The 20,669-nt window shown below is 41.0% G+C and overlaps 1 protein-coding gene across 1 annotated transcript; it reads left to right on the top strand.

Annotated features, from left to right (window-relative positions):
• Positions 1 to 5,752: 5,752 nt before the first annotated feature.
• Positions 5,753 to 19,587, top strand: ACADM (acyl-CoA dehydrogenase medium chain). Its single transcript, XM_075424029.1, is given in 15 exon segments — positions 5,753 to 5,762; positions 8,188 to 8,285; positions 8,394 to 8,440; positions 8,442 to 8,461; positions 11,514 to 11,614; positions 11,701 to 11,781; positions 12,543 to 12,625; positions 12,627 to 12,641; positions 13,837 to 13,945; positions 14,810 to 14,864; positions 14,867 to 14,953; positions 15,022 to 15,122; positions 15,811 to 15,878; positions 15,880 to 16,042; positions 19,516 to 19,587. Coding segments are annotated over 15 exon segments (1,110 nt in total).
• Positions 19,588 to 20,669: the final 1,082 nt, after the last annotated feature.

The following is a 20,669-nucleotide window of genomic DNA, read 5'->3' as shown; positions in this document are numbered from 1 at the left end:
ATCATGTGGAGTCATGCCAGTGTAAAGCCTACACAGCATTACAATCAGCTTCTTTTTAATCAGTTGATATGTATGCCAAAAACCAATTCTTACACTGGTAGCCTCCTATTGAAGTGTTTCTTTAGTATTAAGTACAAAATCAATACGCTCACCTGTCAGAAGCAAAACAAGCAACCAAGAACCAAACACACCAAGACAATAATGGTGCTGTAAATATTTGGAACACCTTACTTTGAATTGTTATGCAAAATAAAATGTTAACTAAAATCCAGCTTTCATAAAAGTGCTTTATGTTTCAGTAATTGTTAAAATTTCACACCAAAAAAAGTCATTCATAGATGAAGTAGCTATCTGTCTTGAAAGAGTTATTTTAACAAAATCCTAAATAACACTGCTTGACAACACTGCAGCAATAATATTCAAACGAGTGTATTTTACACACTGCAGATAATTTACAAAACGAACGCTTTTGTTTTAACATACAGCCAGAATTGAGAGCATTTATAAGCATGTTTTATGTAACTATCAACAGAGCACACATCACTGTGATATCTCAAATTAAGAACAGCATGGAAGTTCACGTTTGTATGAAAGTCAGATTGTAAAAGCCTCGCTACGCCAGTAGATTGTGTTCTTTTGTAACTATGAGTCTAGAAGCTCTTGGAAAGGGACCAAGTCCAGGCACACGCTGTGTTTCAGCCGCAGAACAGAGACTCGTGACTGCCAGAAGCGCACCAGAGCTGGGTCGAGCAGGGCCAATGAGCCAGGCCCAGTCACACCCCGGTCCCTGGTGCACCTCGAAAACGTGAGTTTGTGCTTCCCTGAGGGGCAAAAATACAATAAAACAGTCACAGGGACTTCTCTGCAAGCAGGGAGAAGCCGTAGCTAGCTGGCGACAGCCCAGCAGACTTCACATAAGGAGAGCGGATGAGCTAAGCCTCGGGCAGACCCTCCCTCTCTGCAGCGCACGGGCCGCCGTTCTGGGGAAAGGTCAGAGACCCCCGCCCGCCGCGCCCGGGCCCGCCCCGCCCGGGCTCCGCGGAGCCGGCAGCGAAGGAAACAAGCGGACTCCCCTCCGGCTGGGCGGGGGCCGGCAGCCGTGCCCAGACCTGGCCTGCCCGGCCGCCCCCCGCGGACCCCGCCGGAGCCCGCACAGCCCCGGGGCACAGGAGCAGGGCGGCCCTCGCGGGGAGCAGAGCACACCGGCCCGGCCCGGCCTCCCTTCGGCGCCCGGCCTCCCCTCGGCGCCCGGCTGAGCGGACAGCCTGCGCGGCATCGCCCCGGCTTCCCCAGCCACCGCCGCCCAGATGTCCGCGGGGAGGGCCGCTCGTGTGGGCAGCCGGGCGGCGGCGGCGCGGGGCGAGCGCGGGCGGAGCGTGAGTCCCGGGGGCACGGGACGGGACGGGGCGCTGCTGGCGGGCGGAAGCCGAGGGGACGGGACGGGACGGGGCGCTGCTGGCCGGCGGAGGCCGGGGGGACGGGGCGGGACGGGACGGGGCGCTGCTGGCGGGCGGAGGCCGGGCGTGCCGCAGGCCGAGGGAGCGCCGCAGCCGCCCGCGCTCCGCAGCCCGGACAGGACCAAGGGCGAAGCTCCGTCGCCCTGGGGCCGTGAAGCGCGGGCGGCCACCGCGGGGCAAGCCCGGCTCCCGCCGCCATGACCGCTCGCTCCTGGCCGTGGCAGCTGGAATGCCGAGGGGCTGCCCCGGAGGGCGAAGCCGTGCAGGGCTGAAAATCGCTCTCTGTTCTGTTTTTCTTGGCTCCGCGTTGTTATCCGTGAGTTTACGGCCTTCATCTTCATGGTCTGAATGGGTGTTGCCATCTGTTACTCTTCAGCAGAGTTGTTGCACAGCCTCGGGGCTCTTCGTATGCCAAAGGCCAAGCTGCAAAGCCTTTAGAAAAGCCCTGTGTACATCTGGCACCTCCTTCTTCCCACTAACACGGTGGAGAGGGCTTCAGAATAACAGGGCTTATAATTCAGGGTGTTTTATAGAATGCGGTTCCTTAAGCATACTTAGCTGTAATACCTATGCTTATTCTGTTAAATATGTGCGATGTATCATAGTTGTTTTTCTTAAGTACTAGTGTTCTGCTATACTGAACCACCAATAACCTCCTAGCTTCAGCCTAGAAAGTAAAAATTATTCAAAACTCAGGTAGTACCTTGTTTAGCATTTACACAGACCTTTTTTTGGTTTGCCCATTTCCGGAGTCATTTAAGAGTCTGAATTACCTGAGGGCCCTTCATCAGAGCTTCTTGGCAGCGCCGTTATTTTACCCCAAAGTGATGCAGCTTGACCATGTGTTCCTGTGACAGTGTCAGTGAGGGAAGAAGTCTCCATCTGAAGCCATCTGGGAAGGGGAAGAAAATGGGAAGCTGACAGTTAGTGAATGCCTACCATAGGCCATTGGTGTTTCAAGTTCAGCCTCTTGACACGTTACACCAGAAGCAAACTGTCTTGACAACTCTTTTCATTTTTGTCCTGAGTTACGTGAGAGAGAATCAAGGTTAGGGACTTTGGCTGATTGTTATCCTATCCTTTTCTGTGTTCTGTAGCTTTTCAAACAAGTGCTGTAGTTCTTTTGGCATTAAGGTGGTAAAGATTGTGTCGCTTCCATGTCTATCCTTGTCATACCCTTCTCCTGATAGCAGATTATTCCAGTGTTAGTCTTGCCACTTTAATGATCATATTTCTGACTGTGACAGATCTTATGCAATAGAGCAAGGAAATGCAATAGGAGTTGCAATCTGAGTATCACTAGCAGTAGCTTGTCACTGAATCTAACTGTTCCTCAGAGCCAAGCAATAGGAAAGTCAACAGAGCAGACAGGTGGTCAACCAAATTCTTACATGTAGCAAACCGTGATCCTTTGTCACTTCATCATTCATGCAACTTCCAGGTATGAATCTCACCTGTCCAATTCATATTTCTATTTGTGGGGCGAGTGTTGAATTTTTCCAAAGTAACCCTTCACTGTTGACCTTGCATACTACTCTGATACAAAAACCACCATAGACATAAGTTCTCTAGTATAAAATTGACAGGTTCTTTCATGTAGGGTATCATTTTTAGCCTTGGTTTGAATTCAGTACTTTTTCTAGTGTAGACAAAACCTTTTTGGTGGCAAAGCTGTGTATGACTCTCTCGAGGGCTGCTCCTTAAAAAAAAAGAAAGGAAAAAATCATTACAATCATCTGGCTTTTTTTCAACCTGATCTTGTCTTTCTCCAGGTATGATAAGGTATAAAACATTCTGAAGAATTGAGGTATTTCTAAATGGTTGTTGGTATTGTTTGTTTGTTTTGTTTTTCGATATAAGAGTGGTAGCAGTCACAAAACCTAGGAATATAACATTTTGCAATGTCTGTGGCTTATGAAAACTTGAAGTGAATAATATATTGCCTACTGGAAAATGCCTTTACGACTTAACAGTTCAGTATTCAGTTATGTCACAGCCTCCCCCTCCTCTGTGCCTAGCAGTGGTCTTTCTGCATTCCTTCACCTTTCAACTTTATAGATGTTTTCGGTATCCTCTGGGAGTACTTTTTTCACTGTGTTGATATCTATTATTGCCTGTGTTCTTCATACTTCTTGTGGTGTGACTTTGTAACCATCTCTGCATAGTATTTTTATTTTTAAGAGCACAGAGTTATTTTGAAGCTACTTGTTGCCTCCCCAGCTATGTAACTTTCTGTAATATCCTTGTCTTCTAGAGTTTCCAGTAAAATATTTGTGATTTTTTTTCACTATTATGATTGATTCAGTTTTTCTAATGTTGCAAAATAAGTGACTGGTCTGATCACACGCTTTTTTTTTTTTTTTTTCATCTTTCTACATTTGCACATAAGAAAATCAAGAATAAGCCTTCTCTTAGTGTTTAAGTTGATTTGGTTTTGCAAAATATTGATTTGGATCTTTCTAGAAATTTATACAGTAAAATATTTTTCATCTTTTTTCCAAACATTTCAGAGATTCATAATTATTGAAGGATAAGAGAGAGTAAGCCAACCTTTTAATATTGAATTCAGACATGGTTTTGCACAATGTTAAGGCATTCTGAAAATAACTGTAACAATAATATTTGTGGGCACTAAACTTAAAAAAGCAAAGAAAGCACTTAAATTGAAAAGGAATAAATTTATTGTAAGTATTAGGAAGAAAAATAAACTTCAGGTAGTCTGCTGAGTTCTAGCCTATACGGAGTATAACAATCACGAAGTGTCTGTGCAAGCAGATTATTAAAAGAAAGCAGACATGAGTCTGGGACATTGTCAGAATATTCTGATACATATTGGTTAATCACAGAATCACAGAATGGTAGGGGTTGGAAGGGACCTCTGTGGGTCATCTAGTCCAACCCTCCTGCCAAAGCAGGGTCACCTACAGCAGGCTGCACAGGACCTTGTCCAGGCGGGTTTGAATATCTCCAGAGAAGAAGAATCCACAAACTCCCTGGGCAGCCTGTTCCAGTGCTCCGTCACCCTCAGAGGGAAGAAGTTCTTCCTCATGTTCAGACGGAACTTCCTGTGCCTCACTTTGTGCCCATTGCCCCTTGTCCTATCACTGGGCACCACTGAAAAGAGCTTGGCCCCATCCTCCTGACACCCACCCTGAAGATATTTATAAGCATTTATTAGGTCCCCTCGCAGCCTTCTCTTCTTCAGGCTGAACAAGCCCAGCTCCCTCAGCCTCTCCTCACAGGGGAGATGTTCCAGTCCCCTCACCATCCTTGTAGCCCTCCGCTGGACTCTCTCCAGTAGCTCTTCATCTTTCTTGAACTGGGGAGCCGAGAACTGGACACAGTACTCCAGATGAGGCCTCACCAGGGCAGTGTAGAGGGGAAGGAGAACCTCCCTCGTCCTGCTGGCCACACTCTTCTTGATGCACCCCAGGATTCCATTAGCTTTCTTGGCAGCCAGGGCACACTGCCGGCTCATGGTTAACCTGTCGTCCACCAGGACACCCAGGTCCCTCTCCGCAGAGCTGCTCTCCAGCAGGTCAGCCCCGAGCCTGTACTGATGCATGGGGTTGTTCCTCCCCAGGTGCAGGACCCTGCATTTGCCTTTGTTGAACCTCATCAGGTTCCTCTCTGCCCAACTTTGCAGCCTGTCCAGGTCACGCTGAATGGCAGCACAGCCTTCCGGTGTGTCTACCACACCTCCCAGTTTGGTGTCATCAGCAAACTTGCTGAGGGTACATTCTAACTCTTCATCCAGGTCGTTGATGAAGAAGTTAAACAAGACTGGGCCCAGTACTGACCCCTGAGGGACACCACTAGTTACCAGCCTCCAACTAGACTCTGCGCTGCTGATGACAACTCTCTGAGTTCTGCCATTCAGCCAGTTCTTAATCCACTTCACCGACCACTCATCCAGCCCACACTTCCTGAGCTTCCCTAGGAGGATATCATGGGAGACTGTGTCGAAAGCCTTGCTGAAGTTGAGGTAGATAACATCCGCGGCTCTCCCTTTGTCTACCCAGCCAGTCATGTCATCGTAGAAAGCTATTAGATTGGTCAGGCATGATTTCCCCTTGGTGAATCCATGCTGACTACTCCTGATAACCTTCTTTTCTTCCACTTGCTTGATGATGGCCTCCAGGATAAGCTGCTCCATCACCTTTCCCGGGATGGAGGTGAGGCTGACCGGCCTGTAGTTCCCTGGGTCCTCCTTCTTGCCCTTTTTGAAGACTGGAGTGACATTGGCCTTTCTCCAGTCCTCGGGCACCTCTCCTGTCCTCCAGGACGTCTCAAAGATGATGGAGGGTGGGTCAGCAATGACATCTGCCAGCTCCCTCAGCACTCGTGGGTGCATTCCATCGGGGCCCATGGATTTGTGGACGTCCAGATCGCTTAAGCGATCCCTCACACAGTCCTCCTCGACCAAGGGAAAGTCGTCCTCTCTGTAGGCTTCTTCTCTTACCTCCGGATTCCTGAGGGCCAGTCTTAGCACTGAAGACTGAAGCAAAGAAGGCATTCAGTAGCTCTGCCTTCTCTGCATCCTCCGTCACCAGGACACCCGCCTCATTCAGCTGCGGCCCCACATTGTCCCTAGCCTTCCTTTTGCTGCTGATGTAGTTGAAGAAGCCCTTCTTGTTGTTTTTGACATCCCTTGCCAGCTTCAATTCCAGGTGGGCCTTGGCCTTCCTCGTCGCATCCCTGCACGCTCTGACCACATTCCTGTATTCTTCCCAAGTGGCCTGCCCCTCTTTCCACATTCCATGGACCTTTCTCTTCCACCTGATCTCCACTAGAAGCTCCTTGTTTAACCACGCAGGTCTCCTGCCTCCTTTGCTCGATTTCTTTCTCAGGGGGATGCACTGCTCCTGAGCATGGAGGAAGTGACATTTAAAGAGCGACCAGCACTCATGGACCCCCCTGCCTTCGAGAGCCCTGGCCCACGGGATACCTCCCAGTAGCTCCTTGAAGAGGGCAAAGTCAGCCCTCCTGAGGTCCAAGGTTTTGATCCTGCTTATCGGCCTGCTTCCTCCACACAGGATCCTGAACTCGACCATTTCATGGTCACTGCAGCCAAGTCTACCTCCGACCTTCACATCCTCCACCAGTCCCTCCTTGTTTGTTAACACAAGGTCCAGCAGCACGCCTTTCCTTGTTGGTTCCTCCACCCCTTGCATCAGAAAGTTATCATCGATGCTCTGTAGGAACCTCCTGGATTGTGCCTGCCTAGCTGTATGGTCTTCCCAGCTGATGTCAGGGTGGTTGAAGTCCCCCATGAGAACCAGGGTCTGTGACTGTGAGGCTGCTTGCAGCTGCCTGTAGAAGGCCTCATCAATTTCCTCCTCCTGGTCAGGTGGCCTGTAGTACACACCCACCGTAATGTCACCCTTATGAGCCTGTCCCTTAATTCTAACCCACAAGCTCTCAACTCATTCCTCATCTGCCCCCAGGCCAAGCTCAATGCATTCCAGTTGCTCCCTCACATATAGAGCAACTCCACCACCTCTCCTTGTTGGCCTGTCTTTCCTAAAGAGTCTGTAGCCATCCATGACAGCATGCCAGTCATGTGAGTTGTCCCACCACGTTTCTGTGATGGCAACCAAGTCATAGCTGTCCTGCTGTATAATGGCTTCCAGCTCCTTGGTTAATAGGTAGGTTGTTTTTAAAGTCTTGCTAAATCTGCATGTAGGTAAACATTGGATAGATAGAATATTCACTAGTGGACAAGAAAATCAGGTTTGATAAGTGTGTGTATAAATGAGAGATGAAGTGAAGATCTTGCACCTCATGTTCTTTTTCTCTTTAGCAAATGCTTCAGACCATTGCAGGGCATGGATGGAGGTGACATTCTAGTAAATCTGCTCAAAACTTACATATAGGCAAACTTGGAGCTGGCTTTAGCTTTGGTAAGTATTACAGCTTTTGAAAGAAATATAGCAATTAAGGGCAAATTGCAGAGTTAAAAAAATAAAATCCTATATTGCAGTTCAACATGAATGTAAAATGAAGATGTTTATTCTGAATAGATTTAAAAACAATGTTTGAAAACCGAAATTACTTTCTTCCTCATCTCAGGCAAGTCAGTTATCTGTGTAGTGTTTGTAAGATTTTCTTCTTTTTTTTTAATTCATGTCTGCCTTAAGCTTTTTTATTGCCAAAGTGTCTCAGCCTTGAATAACTGTCTTACTTTGCCGTTTACAATGTTAAAGCAACTAAATGTAGTCGTAGTTGAACTTGGTTATAGGGAAATGTCATAAAAAAATTTCATCCTCATCTTGGCATATTATATACATAAAGCAAATTTAGTGGGTCAGCAGCTAGATGTTTGAACTGAATAGTCAGGATCTTTGGATGACATCTGCCTCCTTCTCTTCTTCCCTTCAATTACCACAGCATTCTTCTGGTTTCTTTTGGTAATACATTTTAGTTATGCAGTCTTCTCTACTCAATTTTCAATATTTTGTGGAAAATTTCGTCAGAATTAAGCGCGTGCATTGTAGGTGTTAACGAGAGAACAGTGGAGGTTTTCTCCCAGGAGGAAGAGGAAGCTGAGCTTTTTTGCTTCCTGGAGAGGCCCAGGAAGTGGTGGTTTGGGTTGTCCTAGAAGGACACTCTTGCTTTCTCTTTTCTTATAGTCTGGCAACTGGCAACATTAAAGACAGTAGAAAATGTGACCTCTTTTTTTTATTTTGTTTGGGGTTTTTTTTGTTGTTGTTTTGTTTTTTTTAAATAGAATTTACTGATGAACAGCAAGAGTTTCAAGGTCCTGCTCATAAATTTGCTGTGGAGGAAATTATTCCTGTTGCTGCACAATATGACAAGACTGGAGAGGTAAATCTACCATAGTGTAAGGGAAAAAATAGACTTTTCTCTTAACCTGCATCAAATTTAAAATGTTGATTGTGATGAATCAGGTGATTTTTCCCCTGTCTATTTCAGTATCCTCTTCCACTTATAAAACAGACTTGGGAACTTGGTCTTATGAATTCACATACCAGAAAGCTGTGGTAGGTAAACGTTCTTTTTAATCTGTGAAATGAAACAAAGAAAAGGCATTAGATGAGATTTATATGTGTAATTATGGATTCTGTATAGAATAAACAGTTGCATAGTTGAATAATTACATTTAATCAGTAGGCAGGTTGACACATACAACTGTTACTAGGTGTGGATGTAATCAGGAGACAACTTAGAGAGATTATGATTTAGTAATTTATGACCAGATTTCCTACCATGATTACAACTGCCTAATGTTCCCCCTGGTGCACTGTGTCAGCTGATTAGGCAGAGAAATTAGAAGGTCACATTTTGTTCTAGTCTCTGACACAGGCTGGAGCAATTTAAGAGTTTATTCCAGAAGGACAGTTTTTCAGTTTAGCTTAGATGCAGTACAGCAGTGCTTCGGCAGTATTTATGTACATGAGTAATGATAGAGGGGATTGTAAGAAATGTGAAACTATAACAAAAAGCCTTAATATTTTCTAGTTTTTAGTAGTCTTTAGTACTGTAACTTGTATTTCTGCATGCATAGCGATCTAACAATATAACTGTTACACTAATCCCTGTTTTCTCATTAAGGAATGTAGTGGAAGGACATGGGCACAAGCTATCACGTAGTCGTTAGACAAAATAATTAAGTGAAACAAAAGTGGTCTTGATTCTCAGCAAATAATTGGGATAATTGTGGGATAAAAGAGACTCCTAAATAACTCTAGTCCAGACAGCTCGGCCTTGGGAGGGCAAATGCGCTAAGCTACAGAGATAAGGAGGCACCAAGAGAGCAACAAGACCGGAGCAAAACAACCTGAAGGACATGATATACGTGATGCTAGAACTGAGTTTGTGCAGAAACAAATGTCAATCAGTGAACAGCGTGATGAAGAGGATGGGCCTTCATCTTGGGACCCCCGAAGACCACCCAAAGATACTAACAGACATGCGTGAAAGATATTTACATATGCTAATCAGTTCCTAGAAATATAATGAATAATTACATGTGTGATTGTATTTAACCTGAAGCAACAGGGTGTCTGGCACGCATGTTTGGAGGAGAAATCCCCCGTGTGCCCGGCGCGGCAATAAAGAATACCTGCTTAACAGTATACATTGTACTGTTAGGTTTTTCCTACCGGATCTTCGAATCAGTAACCATGGAAAAAATATTAAATTATTTTCTTGTTTGCATTTATATTACCTGAAAAAGAAGTTAGGGAAGTGTCCACAGCAAACCTTTTTTCTGAAGACTAATCAGAGGGTATGTCTTGTACCAAAATTTAATAAATGATGTTAAGGAACAAAGAGACAAAATGAGCAATTGTGAGCACCAGATTTATTCAGCCACAAATTCTAGAGAAACTAAAGGCTGAAATAGCTGGACTACTGCAGTGCATAATCCATTAGTTATTAAATGAAAAATTACAAGTGGCAGATTGGACACCATTGCTTTAAAAGATCTCCAGGGGAGATCTGGGAAAATACATACTAGTAAGCCTGATACACCATGTAAATTAAGAGCAAGATGAAGTACAGAAATAGTGGACAAAGGCAAATCTGATATGCTAGAGAAGGAGTTTTGTGAAAGGAAGTCATGCCTCATAAAATCATTGGAGTTCTCTGAAGTAGCCAACAAGTGTGTGAACAAGGGATGCCTGGTTGATATAGAATGCTTGAACTTCCAAAATCAGTTTTAAAAATCATCAGGTTTCATAGTGGAAAAATTAGCAGTGCAGCCTTGCTCAGTCTCGTGTGATTTGGAGTATCTATAGATAAACTGGAAAAGGGGGTCAATACTGGGGTGATAGACTTTACTGATAATACTAAGTTATTTAGTGTAGAAAAAATGAGGCTGGTGCAAAGAGCTGCAGGAGGTCATGAAACTGAGTGACTGCTAAAAGGGCAAATGCAATTCAGAAAAGGAAAAGTGATGCACATGTGAAGGGAAAGAAGCAATCTGAATTTCACAGAGAAATGCTGTCTTCTGAACTAGCTACTGCCTCTCAGAAAAGAGATTTGTGGGTTTATAATAGACAGGTCTGTGAACATCAGCATAATGCTCAGAAATGCTCAAAACCATAAAAGTTAAGGTCAGAAGGGACCTTTAAGGGAATCAAGAAAAAAGCAGAAGGCATAATTATGCTGTTGCCTGAATCCAAATTGCACTTGGCTCTAATTGATTGTGTAGTCAGATCCTTCCATCTCAAAAGAGTATTATGGAAATGGTTCCTAAAAGGATGACAAAGATTGTAAAAGATATGTATCTTATGTGTGAGATGTAGCTTCTGTATGAGAAATTACTAAAATGTCAGTGTCATGGAGAGTGTGAAAAGGGATTGATAGTTCAGTGTCCCTTTCAATATAGCTAGAAGGCCTCCAATTAAGTCAGTAGATGACAGGTTCAAAATAAATGAAAGGAGATAGTTCTACATGCAGTGTGTAGTTAATTTGTGAAACTCATTGCCCCTGGATGATACTGATGCTAAAATTTTACATAGATTCAAAATGCGACTGGGCAAATTCACATAAGAATTGTCTGTCAAGGGTTAGCATAACAAAGATACCAAAAAAGAGGTATCTCTTTGGCTGAGGAAGTCACCTGAAGGCTTGGGAAAATATTTTTGAGGAAGTATAGTTGTATTGTTATTGTATTTGTATGTATTTCCCAAAGTGTTGGCTTTTGTCAGAAACAGGTTACTGAGTTGGTTGTCTGACTAATATCGACATTTTTTATTTTTGCCGCTCTGCTGTGGTAGCTCAGGAGCCCTTTCTCTGCTTCCTGAGAACTCTTAATTCTCAAAAGTAAAGTAGTCAACAAGTTTAAGTGGTACATTCTTGGCACTTTGTGCAACTTGCCCCACATTAATCACACAATAACCCTGGAACTGTGACATGTAATTTTCAAATCACCTGTTACTCTTCTGGCAAAACTTTATTTAAAAAGCTTGCATGAGAATGTCTAATCAAACATGGTACATGATCAAATGTATGTAGGGGAGTATGTTGTTGTTAATTAATATGTTACAATTTAAACCCATTTTAATAAATGAAGTATTTCAGCTGTAGGTGGTCTTGGCCTTGGCAGTTTTGAAGCATGCCTTATTACAGAAGAGTTAGCTTATGGATGTACAGGGGTTCAATCTGCCATTGAAGCAAATTCCCTAGGGGTAAGTTCTGTCTTTTCTTACGTCCCTTAAACTAGAATCTGCGCATATTAAAAACATGGATTAATGGTCTAAATATTTTCTTTCAGCAAATGCCAGTAATCATTGCAGAAAATCAGCATCAGCAGAAAAAATACTTCGGAAGAATGACCAAGGAACCAATGATGTGTGTAAGTATAACTGCTACAGTGTAGAATGTTCCTAAACCATACTAATCAGTATTACTCCTTTTCTTTTTCTTTTCTTTTTTTTTTTCCCCCTTTTTTTCTTCCCCTGAAAACTCTGACATGTACTTATAACTTAGACCATTTTGGTTTGTAAATAAACAGCGCCATTTATTGAAAGTCAGGGAATAGCTAAGCAGATACATTCAATAAGCAAATGGAAGATATTACTTGGAAAATCATCCCCATCCTAAGTCACTTACCAAAAATTAATACCTTTTATTTCCCTTCCAAGAGGGTGTGTACGCGTGTGAGAAAAATAAGAGGTTTGTATAAGGAGAAACTCAACTTGGATGAGAATTAAACTCTGTTTGTGATTTTAAATATTGTATAAGCAGTACTTGTTACATAGAAGTAAATATTCACGTACAATGCATTAAAATCTAAACAACTAAGCCTCATAAAATGAAGGACACAGTAAACATAAAATGTTACTCAGTGCTCTTATTTTCAGATTTTGAAGATCCTCAGCTTTCACATCAGAGTCTGTGAAGCCTGAGGAAGGGATGACTTAGGGGTTACAGAACAGTTCTGTTTGATTAAAAGACAATTTTATGTATTATAATGGATTTATAAAGAAAATTAACTCATATACGTTTGCATTCTTGCTCAGGCAGCTGTTGTGGATTTTTTCGGGTTGGATGGTTTTGGTTTTTTTTATTCAACGTTTTGGGTTTTACCATGCAGTTTATTTAAACCTTTTACAGATCAGTTTGATGCACACGGTCTGCAATAATTTGTGGTTGCCTAAAAGTGGAACTCTTACTCATCAAGATTTTGCATCACAACGGTGGGAAAGCAAACTGGTATGTTAACTCTTAACTCATGTTATGTTTTCTGTTGTTATGTTATATAGTGGCTTCCCCCCTCCCTGAAAGCTGAATTCGTTAAAGATCTGTTATAAATCTGAATGTTCATTGTGTTTCAACACACTACACTTTAATTTCTGACCAGTTTGCAGGATAGGGTATAAGAATGCAGTCTCAGTGCTGTGCAAAGCCTAAAAAGGAAAATGAGTGATGACATGACAACTCCTCACTCAAGAAGGCCTCTCAAATCTTGCTGCTATCAAACAAAATTAATGCTGCTTTTTCTTCAGGGCAGGACAACAAACAGTATGATATTTAACTTGCAAAGGACTCAAGAGGCTCATATTACTAGCTACCTTGCTTTGTAGTTGTGGTGATTGAGATCAGTTGCTTCTGATTCTACTAGAAATATCTCTCACTTCTAGTGAAGCTAGAAACACTGTTGGATTGCGGTGTTACATTTTATTTTCTGAAGGGAAAACATTTTCCAGCTGTCAAAGAATCCAGATACTGCTGTGGTGCCTATGGAGCATACTTTACAATATAAACCTTTCTCATCGTGTCTCACATCACACTGATTCACAACACACGAATTATTCTTAATTCAAGTGGAAAATCTTTATGTTTATCCAAAAGCTGAATTTTCTAGTTATTTGTTTCCTTGTTCAAGGCAGATCCATCAAGGACAATCTACCAGATATCTTCTGACATTACTGAACACCATAGATATGATTTACAACTGTTCAATTTCTAAGATAAATACTTATTTACAGCTTATACTTAGAAGAAGAAAATTAAGATCTTTGAAATCAGGTGATAACATAACATTTTGCATGCAAGAATGTGTTTCCTAAGCATTAATTTTTATGCACGTGCTCTGAATAGGTTTCTTTTGTACTATTCATGAAGCTAATAATATCATAAAGACTTACAATACATGGAAGAGGTGGAGAATATTTGCATGTTGAAGTAATTTTATTACATTTTATGAAATGTTGAATCTTTGAAGCTTCTCTCTCACTCCCTCTCAGTTTGGTTTTGGGAGGGGTAAGAAAAAAGGGTTGTTAACTTCGAGATAGAATTTATCATATGGTATAAATGCACATGAAAACATTTAAAATGTTTGCTAAAGAAAGTATTTGGTTGTTAATTGTGAGGATAAACTGCATCCCTCTTCTTTGTTTTACACTAGGTATTTTTTGCTAGCTCGTACCAGTCCAGATCCAAAAGTTCCTGCAAGCAGAGCCTTTACTGGGTTCATTGTGGAAGCAGATAGCGCTGGAATCCAAACTGGAAGAAAGGTGAAGACCGTATCTCTTATCTGACAAGTCAGGAATTATTGTTCAATTCTAAACCAATAATGCACCAAATTACCATTAAAGAAAAAAGACTTGCACAACTGAACATTTTCATCTGGTCATGTACAATGATGTTTTCATTTTCACAACATACAGAAACTATTCATAAGACAATTATAATTTTGTTAATTCTGATAAGGAATTATTCAGAGTGGTCTAAAGTAAGGTGACTTTGAACAGCTGCAAAAGAATCTTTGAGAACTATTTTATTGAGAAGTGGCAATAAATGAAAGGTAGTACGCCTTGAAAGGATAAGAAGCAAGTTGGACAATTTTAACCATAAATATACACAGAGTGAACTTTAATTTTAGCTACTGCTCGTCAAGGAAGGGGCCTTGGAGACACTGGTGCTAGCTCTCTCTCTTTAAAAAAAGGAAAAAAAAAAAAAGGTACTATTTTTAGTAGTAGGCAAAACTGGATGTTGAACTTTAGGAAAGGAATCCAAACACTTGAAAAGCTCATTTATTTATTTATTTACTTCTAGTATACCTGTACTGCCTGCTTATTAGATTCTTTACTTTTTCCACTCCCATCTCAAAGGATATAGTTGAGCTAGAGAAAGACAAGAAGACTAATTACAGCTACAGAACTGTTTCATATAAGGAGAAGGTAAACCACCCAGCTTAGACAAATTAAGGGCATGCTGGTCTGCAAGTGCAAAATTTGTGTTTGTGCTGTATATGGTACTTCTTAGATTGTTTTGAGGAAAAAAGCGGACTTTATGCTTTGAGTAAACTAAAGAATGAAAACATATTGTACCTTTGAATAATCCAATTTAGTTGCACCTCTGTAAATTTCACTTTTCAGGAAATTAATGTGGGTCAACACTGCTCAGCTACAAGAGGTGTTGTCTTTGAAGATGTAATAGGCCCAAAGAAAATGTATTACTAGCTGAGAGAGCTGGCTTTGAAATTGCAATGGGAGCTTTTGATAAGACCAGACCACCCATAAGTATCAGAAATAACTTACGTATAAAATATAGCAGGAATTTCTGATTTTTCATTTTGTCCTGTGTTCAGTTCAGGTACCAGCTGGTGCTGCTGGATTAGCAAAAAGAGGACTTGATGAAGCTACTAGATATGCTTTGGAGAGAAAAACCTTTGGGAAAGCAATTGTTGAAGTAAGTGGGGAGGGGGGAGGAGAGAGAGAGAATATAAATAAAAGCTGTGTTTTCACACCAGATGTACTACGACTGATTTTTCAAGGTTATTCCTTGATTTTTTTAGTCCCTTAATTTTTCTATATCTCTGCCATTTTTTGGTTTCCAAGTATATAGGTCAGCACCATTTGAGTAAACTTAGCTATGTGGTAACTTCAGGAATTTTTCTGTACTTTATCATGACAATAATAAAAGCTGAAAGAAAACTCTGCCCTGGAACTCATGTACTTTCAGGACATAATTAAGTTCTTCAGTGATAATAAACAGGGATTTTCAGGAAAGGAAAAAACTCTGAGCTATGTGAAATAAGACACACAGTATTAATACTAATAGAATACATTGCAAATCACACCACTTACTAGTTTAAACAAATATGAATAAACAGCAAGGTAAATACCAATCTCATAAATTGTAAAGAATTTAATAATTCAGTATTTAATCCCTATGACTAAATGGATTTGAGAATTAAAAACTTAAAGTCTAGTTCAACATACAATTATGAGAGCATGATCCTTATTCTGTAGAACTCCTCTAGTACAATTTACTGAGTTTGTTGAAGAGATCACTGTATTAAGGAGATTATATTTTTCTTGGATGTCACAGAATTTTAAGCAGGCAATGTTAACCTAGTTTATTTCATCGTTCACAGCACCAAGCAGTGTCTTTCTTGCTTGCTGAAATGACAATGAAAGTGGGACTTGCTAGGATGGCTTACCAGAGATGCTGGTCACAGGAATACCTACTATGCTTCCATTGCAATGGCAATTGCTGGTGGCATTGCAAACCAAGTAGCTACAGATGCAGTACAGATTTTTAGAGGAAATGGATTTAATACTGAATGTCCTGTAGAAAAACTAATGAGAGATGCTAAAATCTGCCAGGTAAGTAAAAGGGAGAATGTGATCTTTATAGTAATGCAGGAGGATGGGGTCAAACTCTTTTCAGTGGTGCCCAGCGACAGGACAAGGGGCAATGGGCACAAACTGAAGCATGGGAAGTTCCGTCTGAATATGAGGAAGAACTTCTTCACTCTGAGGGTGACACAGCACTGGAACAGGCTATCCAGGGAGGTTATGTATTCTCCCTCTCTGGAGATATTCAAGCCCCGCCTGGACAAGGTCCTGTGCAACCTGCTGTAGGAGACCTTACTTCGGCAGGGGGGTTGGACCCACAGAGGTCCCTTCCAACCCCTGACATTCTGTGATTGTGAATTTATAGAAACTAAACTAATGGCTACTTATTTCAAATCGTGATGTACACGCATAATAAAAAGTTTTTACAATGAAAGCAACAATCGTTCAATTTAAAGAAAGATACATTCAGATCAGGAAAATTCTTGCATGCAAAAGTCATTGCACTGGACCAACAACTCAACCCACATAAAGGAACGAAATTATGTTTTTTCTTTTTCTCCTCTCTGCCCTCCCCCCCCCACCCCCGTGTGGTAAGTCTTTGAAATTCTTAGACTCTTAATTTTGAAGCTTTTGAACTCTTAGAAGAAAACACTATAAAAACACCTGATCAAAATACCAATGCTTGCTTTGGTATTCTGTAAGTAGAGATGGTTTATGTATAATGCTGTTCTTGAAAACCTTCAGTGATGGAAGTGCTCTGACCTTTCATACGTATCCTGGGCTGGTGCCTGCCTATAGTTCAGCTTTGCTCTCAGCCTGAACACTAAAGCAGCTTCTTCACCTTTTTCCCTTATAAGTTTCTTCGCCTTTTTCCTCACAAGTTATGGGGGTTTTTTTCATTTGTTTGGGTGTCCCCCCCCTTCTGTTTCCAGACTTTTCATCATTTGTTGCTGTGCTCTAAACCTTTTTTTTTGAAACTTTGGTATCATAAGCTGGGTAGAATACTTTGGCTGCAATATCACCAGTATCAAGTATTATGGAATGATTATCTTGCATGTGTTGTATTAACAGAAGTGTGACACAACCTAGAGGGGTTAGCCTTTTTTTTTAAGAACAAAACCCAATCATATTTACTCATGTTTAGCCCTGTCACCCGTAATCCCCAGGTTTTTTCTGCAGTGTTACTGCCAAGAGATTATTCCATGCCATGTCATAGTTTTTCTGTTAGAGTATACTATGCTACAGTTCTTTATTCAGCAGGAATATTTTAATTGTGTTCGGCAAAACCAGTAATATTTTCACCTCTTTATGACATTGTGACTAGGTAAAACATATCAAAATAGATGACATCAAGAAATGCATGTGGACCATGACCTGTAATGTTAGTTAGCTGTAACAGCTGTCATTCTTCAGATTGTAGGGAGTTAATATTTCTCTTAAGCTGACTTTAAAATAAAAACTATTATTCTCACTAGCCAAGAATTTATTTTTCTCTATTTAAGGAAACACAGCCACTGTTTTGGAATCTAAATGTTCTTAGAACTAATTGCACTCCTGTGGGTGAGGAAATGAATGATTACTTGAACTTCATTATGACTGGGCTTTTTTCCTGTCAGGTTGCATACTTTTCTAGAGAAAGATGGTGTGACGGTTAGAACTTGATTTGAAAGCGGAGATTGATTTTAGAGGATCCCAGTTATTTAGATTTTTCCGTTACACTGATCCATCACAAATGCATGGCTAAGCAGACTTTTAAAAAATTGTTAAGATTAATCAGAGTTAGTATTAAATTTCTGGTGTTTTTCTGTTTCACTTCATCCCCAAAGGAATTCAGGAAAGGCTTTTGTCTCTACAATTATTTTGTCCACGTCTGATTATACCTTGGACTTCACTGTGCTTTACTGTATTGCTGCCCAGATTCAGATGGTATATGCTTTTGGCCATATGTTTAATGTACAAAAACTTGGTTGTCCAACTTTTCTTCCATATATTTGATCTTTTTCAGTATTACACAATTCCAATGCTGTGTCTACTGGTAGCATTTTTACATGTCCTTACTGTGCTCTAGGTTTGTTTGCCTACAAATCTAGGCTACTCTGGTAAAAACTCTAACTTGGTTTCCCTTCTCAAATTCAGGAAACTTTCCTTCTTCAATTGTCAGAAATTCTTGAAATTATTTCCGTTGGCTTATAAACCAAAACCTTTCTTGCAAGTATGTAGGAATATTGTGAGTTCTGATGTCTTTATACTTCAGTTCCATGGCTGTCTTCATCAGCAAGTAATTTAGTGTACTGGGAGCAGATTAGTAGTAGGTTGCTGGACTAGCTGCTGAGGCCCCTACAATCTACACTACAAGCAGTTTGGGCAGGCTGAGTTCATAGCAAGCCTGTTTGGTCCCTTGGACTGCATGTCCCCCACATGTAAGTAATTGTAAGGGTCCAGTTGTAGGCTTAGACTATTATGGCTTCATAAAGGATTAGTGAGTATTTGGTATATAGAGAAAGCAGAGCTTCCATTTCAGTTTGCTCCAGAAGGCACCTAGTATTCACAAAACACAATCTGCTTTATGAACTGGATCAACATGGGGTAAGCAGCACCAGTCAGAGAATTCACTTTGGGAATGAACACTTTCTTCTGAACCAAAAAACTAATGTGAACATAGGTTATAGCATCTTTATTTTTAAAAAGCTTTGTAACGTTCTTGGAAGATTATTCCTGTAAGTGAATGAGAAAGTGAATTTGCATGAATTTGAGCAATTTGCCAAACCAAGTTCTGTCAGAACTGGGAGCTTAAATGCTGAAATCCATGAACTATGTTGCTCAGCCTTCGTGTTACATTGCAGTATACCTGTGTAGCATACGGCCTCCTTCAGCATTAGAGCTTCATATATGCTTTGTTGTATATCTTTGACTTTGCTGCCAGCAAAGAAATAGAAAAGAGGGATGATGCAGACTGTTTCTAGAAGAAAATGCAAGAAGACATGAATAAAAAAAAAACCAAAACAAAAACTAAAACAAAACTGTATGGGAGAGAGTACTACTTAACAAGAAGCAACAGAAATAAATGGATCAAAGAGAACATTTGGTATGACCTTGAAAGGCTAGTCAAAGCAAATACCATGCTTTCAGAACAAGTGACCTCCTCCCCTCCACCTATTGTTTTAAATGCTACTTTGTAAAACCTAAATTACGTATTTTGTTCCTCGGATATTTTCCTCATCCTACTTCACTCACCATGTCTGTTTATTTTCATGAGAACCTTACTGAGTTTACATAAGAGCACCTGAGAGAACAAAACTGTCTCTCAATATCTTGCATGTGATTTATGCCATTTAGCCCACTGTACTTACTCTGTCACACTGGAATTTTCTCAGTTTTGTCTGCCTTTCTGCACATCCTAATCCACACTGGATTAGTGCTGTGAAGGTTTAACAGTGTAGATCTGTTTAAAAACCTTTAAAAAAATCATCAGCTACCATTATTGCAATTCTTCATTTCAGATTTATGTGGGAATGGCTCAGATTCAAAGGATGATCATAGCTCATGAACATGTTGGCACATTAAAGGCTTAAAGAAATGTATAAAGTGTATCTGGTGTTGCAGTAGTGTTCTGTGTTCTCATGGATTTTAGTGCATTTCTCAATAGAATTAAAAAGGCACGGAGAAAAAAAATACCTTCCTTAAATCTTTTTATTCTGTATGTTATTAAGCACTACTTCCATGCTCCCTGTCCAGTCCCTCACTTCATTCCTGACTAACAAAGCTGGTACTTTCCAAACATTCTGAATTCCAAAGTGATTGGTTGTTCAAATACAAAATGGGCAAGAAATGAGAACCTCACAATGCAATGTGTTCTCACTATAAAATTAGATGATTGGAATGTTATTTGTGACAGTCATTGCTGCATTCTGAGAAGTTTTTTAAGAGAACTGTAGTTGCTTTTTATTCATTTTGCTTGTCACATCACTTAAATTGTATTTTGTGTAAGTTGTCCAGTGTCTGAAATACCTTAATAGCTGTACTTCAGTTGCTACTATGCTACTGCCCACAGCAGCTGAACAGCCTTTCCAGCTCAGCAGTATAAAGGCCTGCATTGCTGTCGTCTGCATGTGTGTCTGTTCTGAGGATTTAGATGCTATCCAACAGTAATGATATTGGCTTGAGAGAATGTGGCCTTTTGTACTGTTACACTCACTTGAGCAAGTTAAAGTTCAATTAGGATGATTAGCTTCAAGTTGAAAGCATGTAGCTTTTCCTTAAGAATAACTACAAGATCGTGTTTATTTCAAAGCCAGTATATTTAAACTATTGTTCCTTTCTATCAGTATATGTACTTAACTTACATTTGCAGCAAGAACAGCTGAGAAGGAATTGTTCTGAGACTTTTTTTTTTTAACCCTTCTAGGCAGTGCTGGCAGACTGGACACCTGGTGAGGCTGTACCTGTAGTACTGCATCGAGTTCTCAGTACAAGAAAGGTATGGACTTAACTGGAAGAAGACCAGCACAGGGAACCAACAGTGATTAAGGGACTGGAGCATCTGCCACAGGAGGAGAGGCTGAGACTCTCTAGCCTGGATGAGAGAAGGCTCAGGGTGATCTTATGTATGTGCATAAATACCTGATAGGATGCAATGAAGAGGAGGGAGACAGCC

Source organism: Opisthocomus hoazin, chromosome 6 (assembly GCF_030867145.1).
Source record: "Opisthocomus hoazin isolate bOpiHoa1 chromosome 6, bOpiHoa1.hap1, whole genome shotgun sequence".
Classification (NCBI taxonomy): domain Eukaryota; kingdom Metazoa; phylum Chordata; class Aves; order Opisthocomiformes; family Opisthocomidae; genus Opisthocomus; species Opisthocomus hoazin.
The sequence above is the reverse complement of the archived record's forward strand: the minus strand, read 5'-3'. Positions and strand labels throughout refer to the sequence as shown.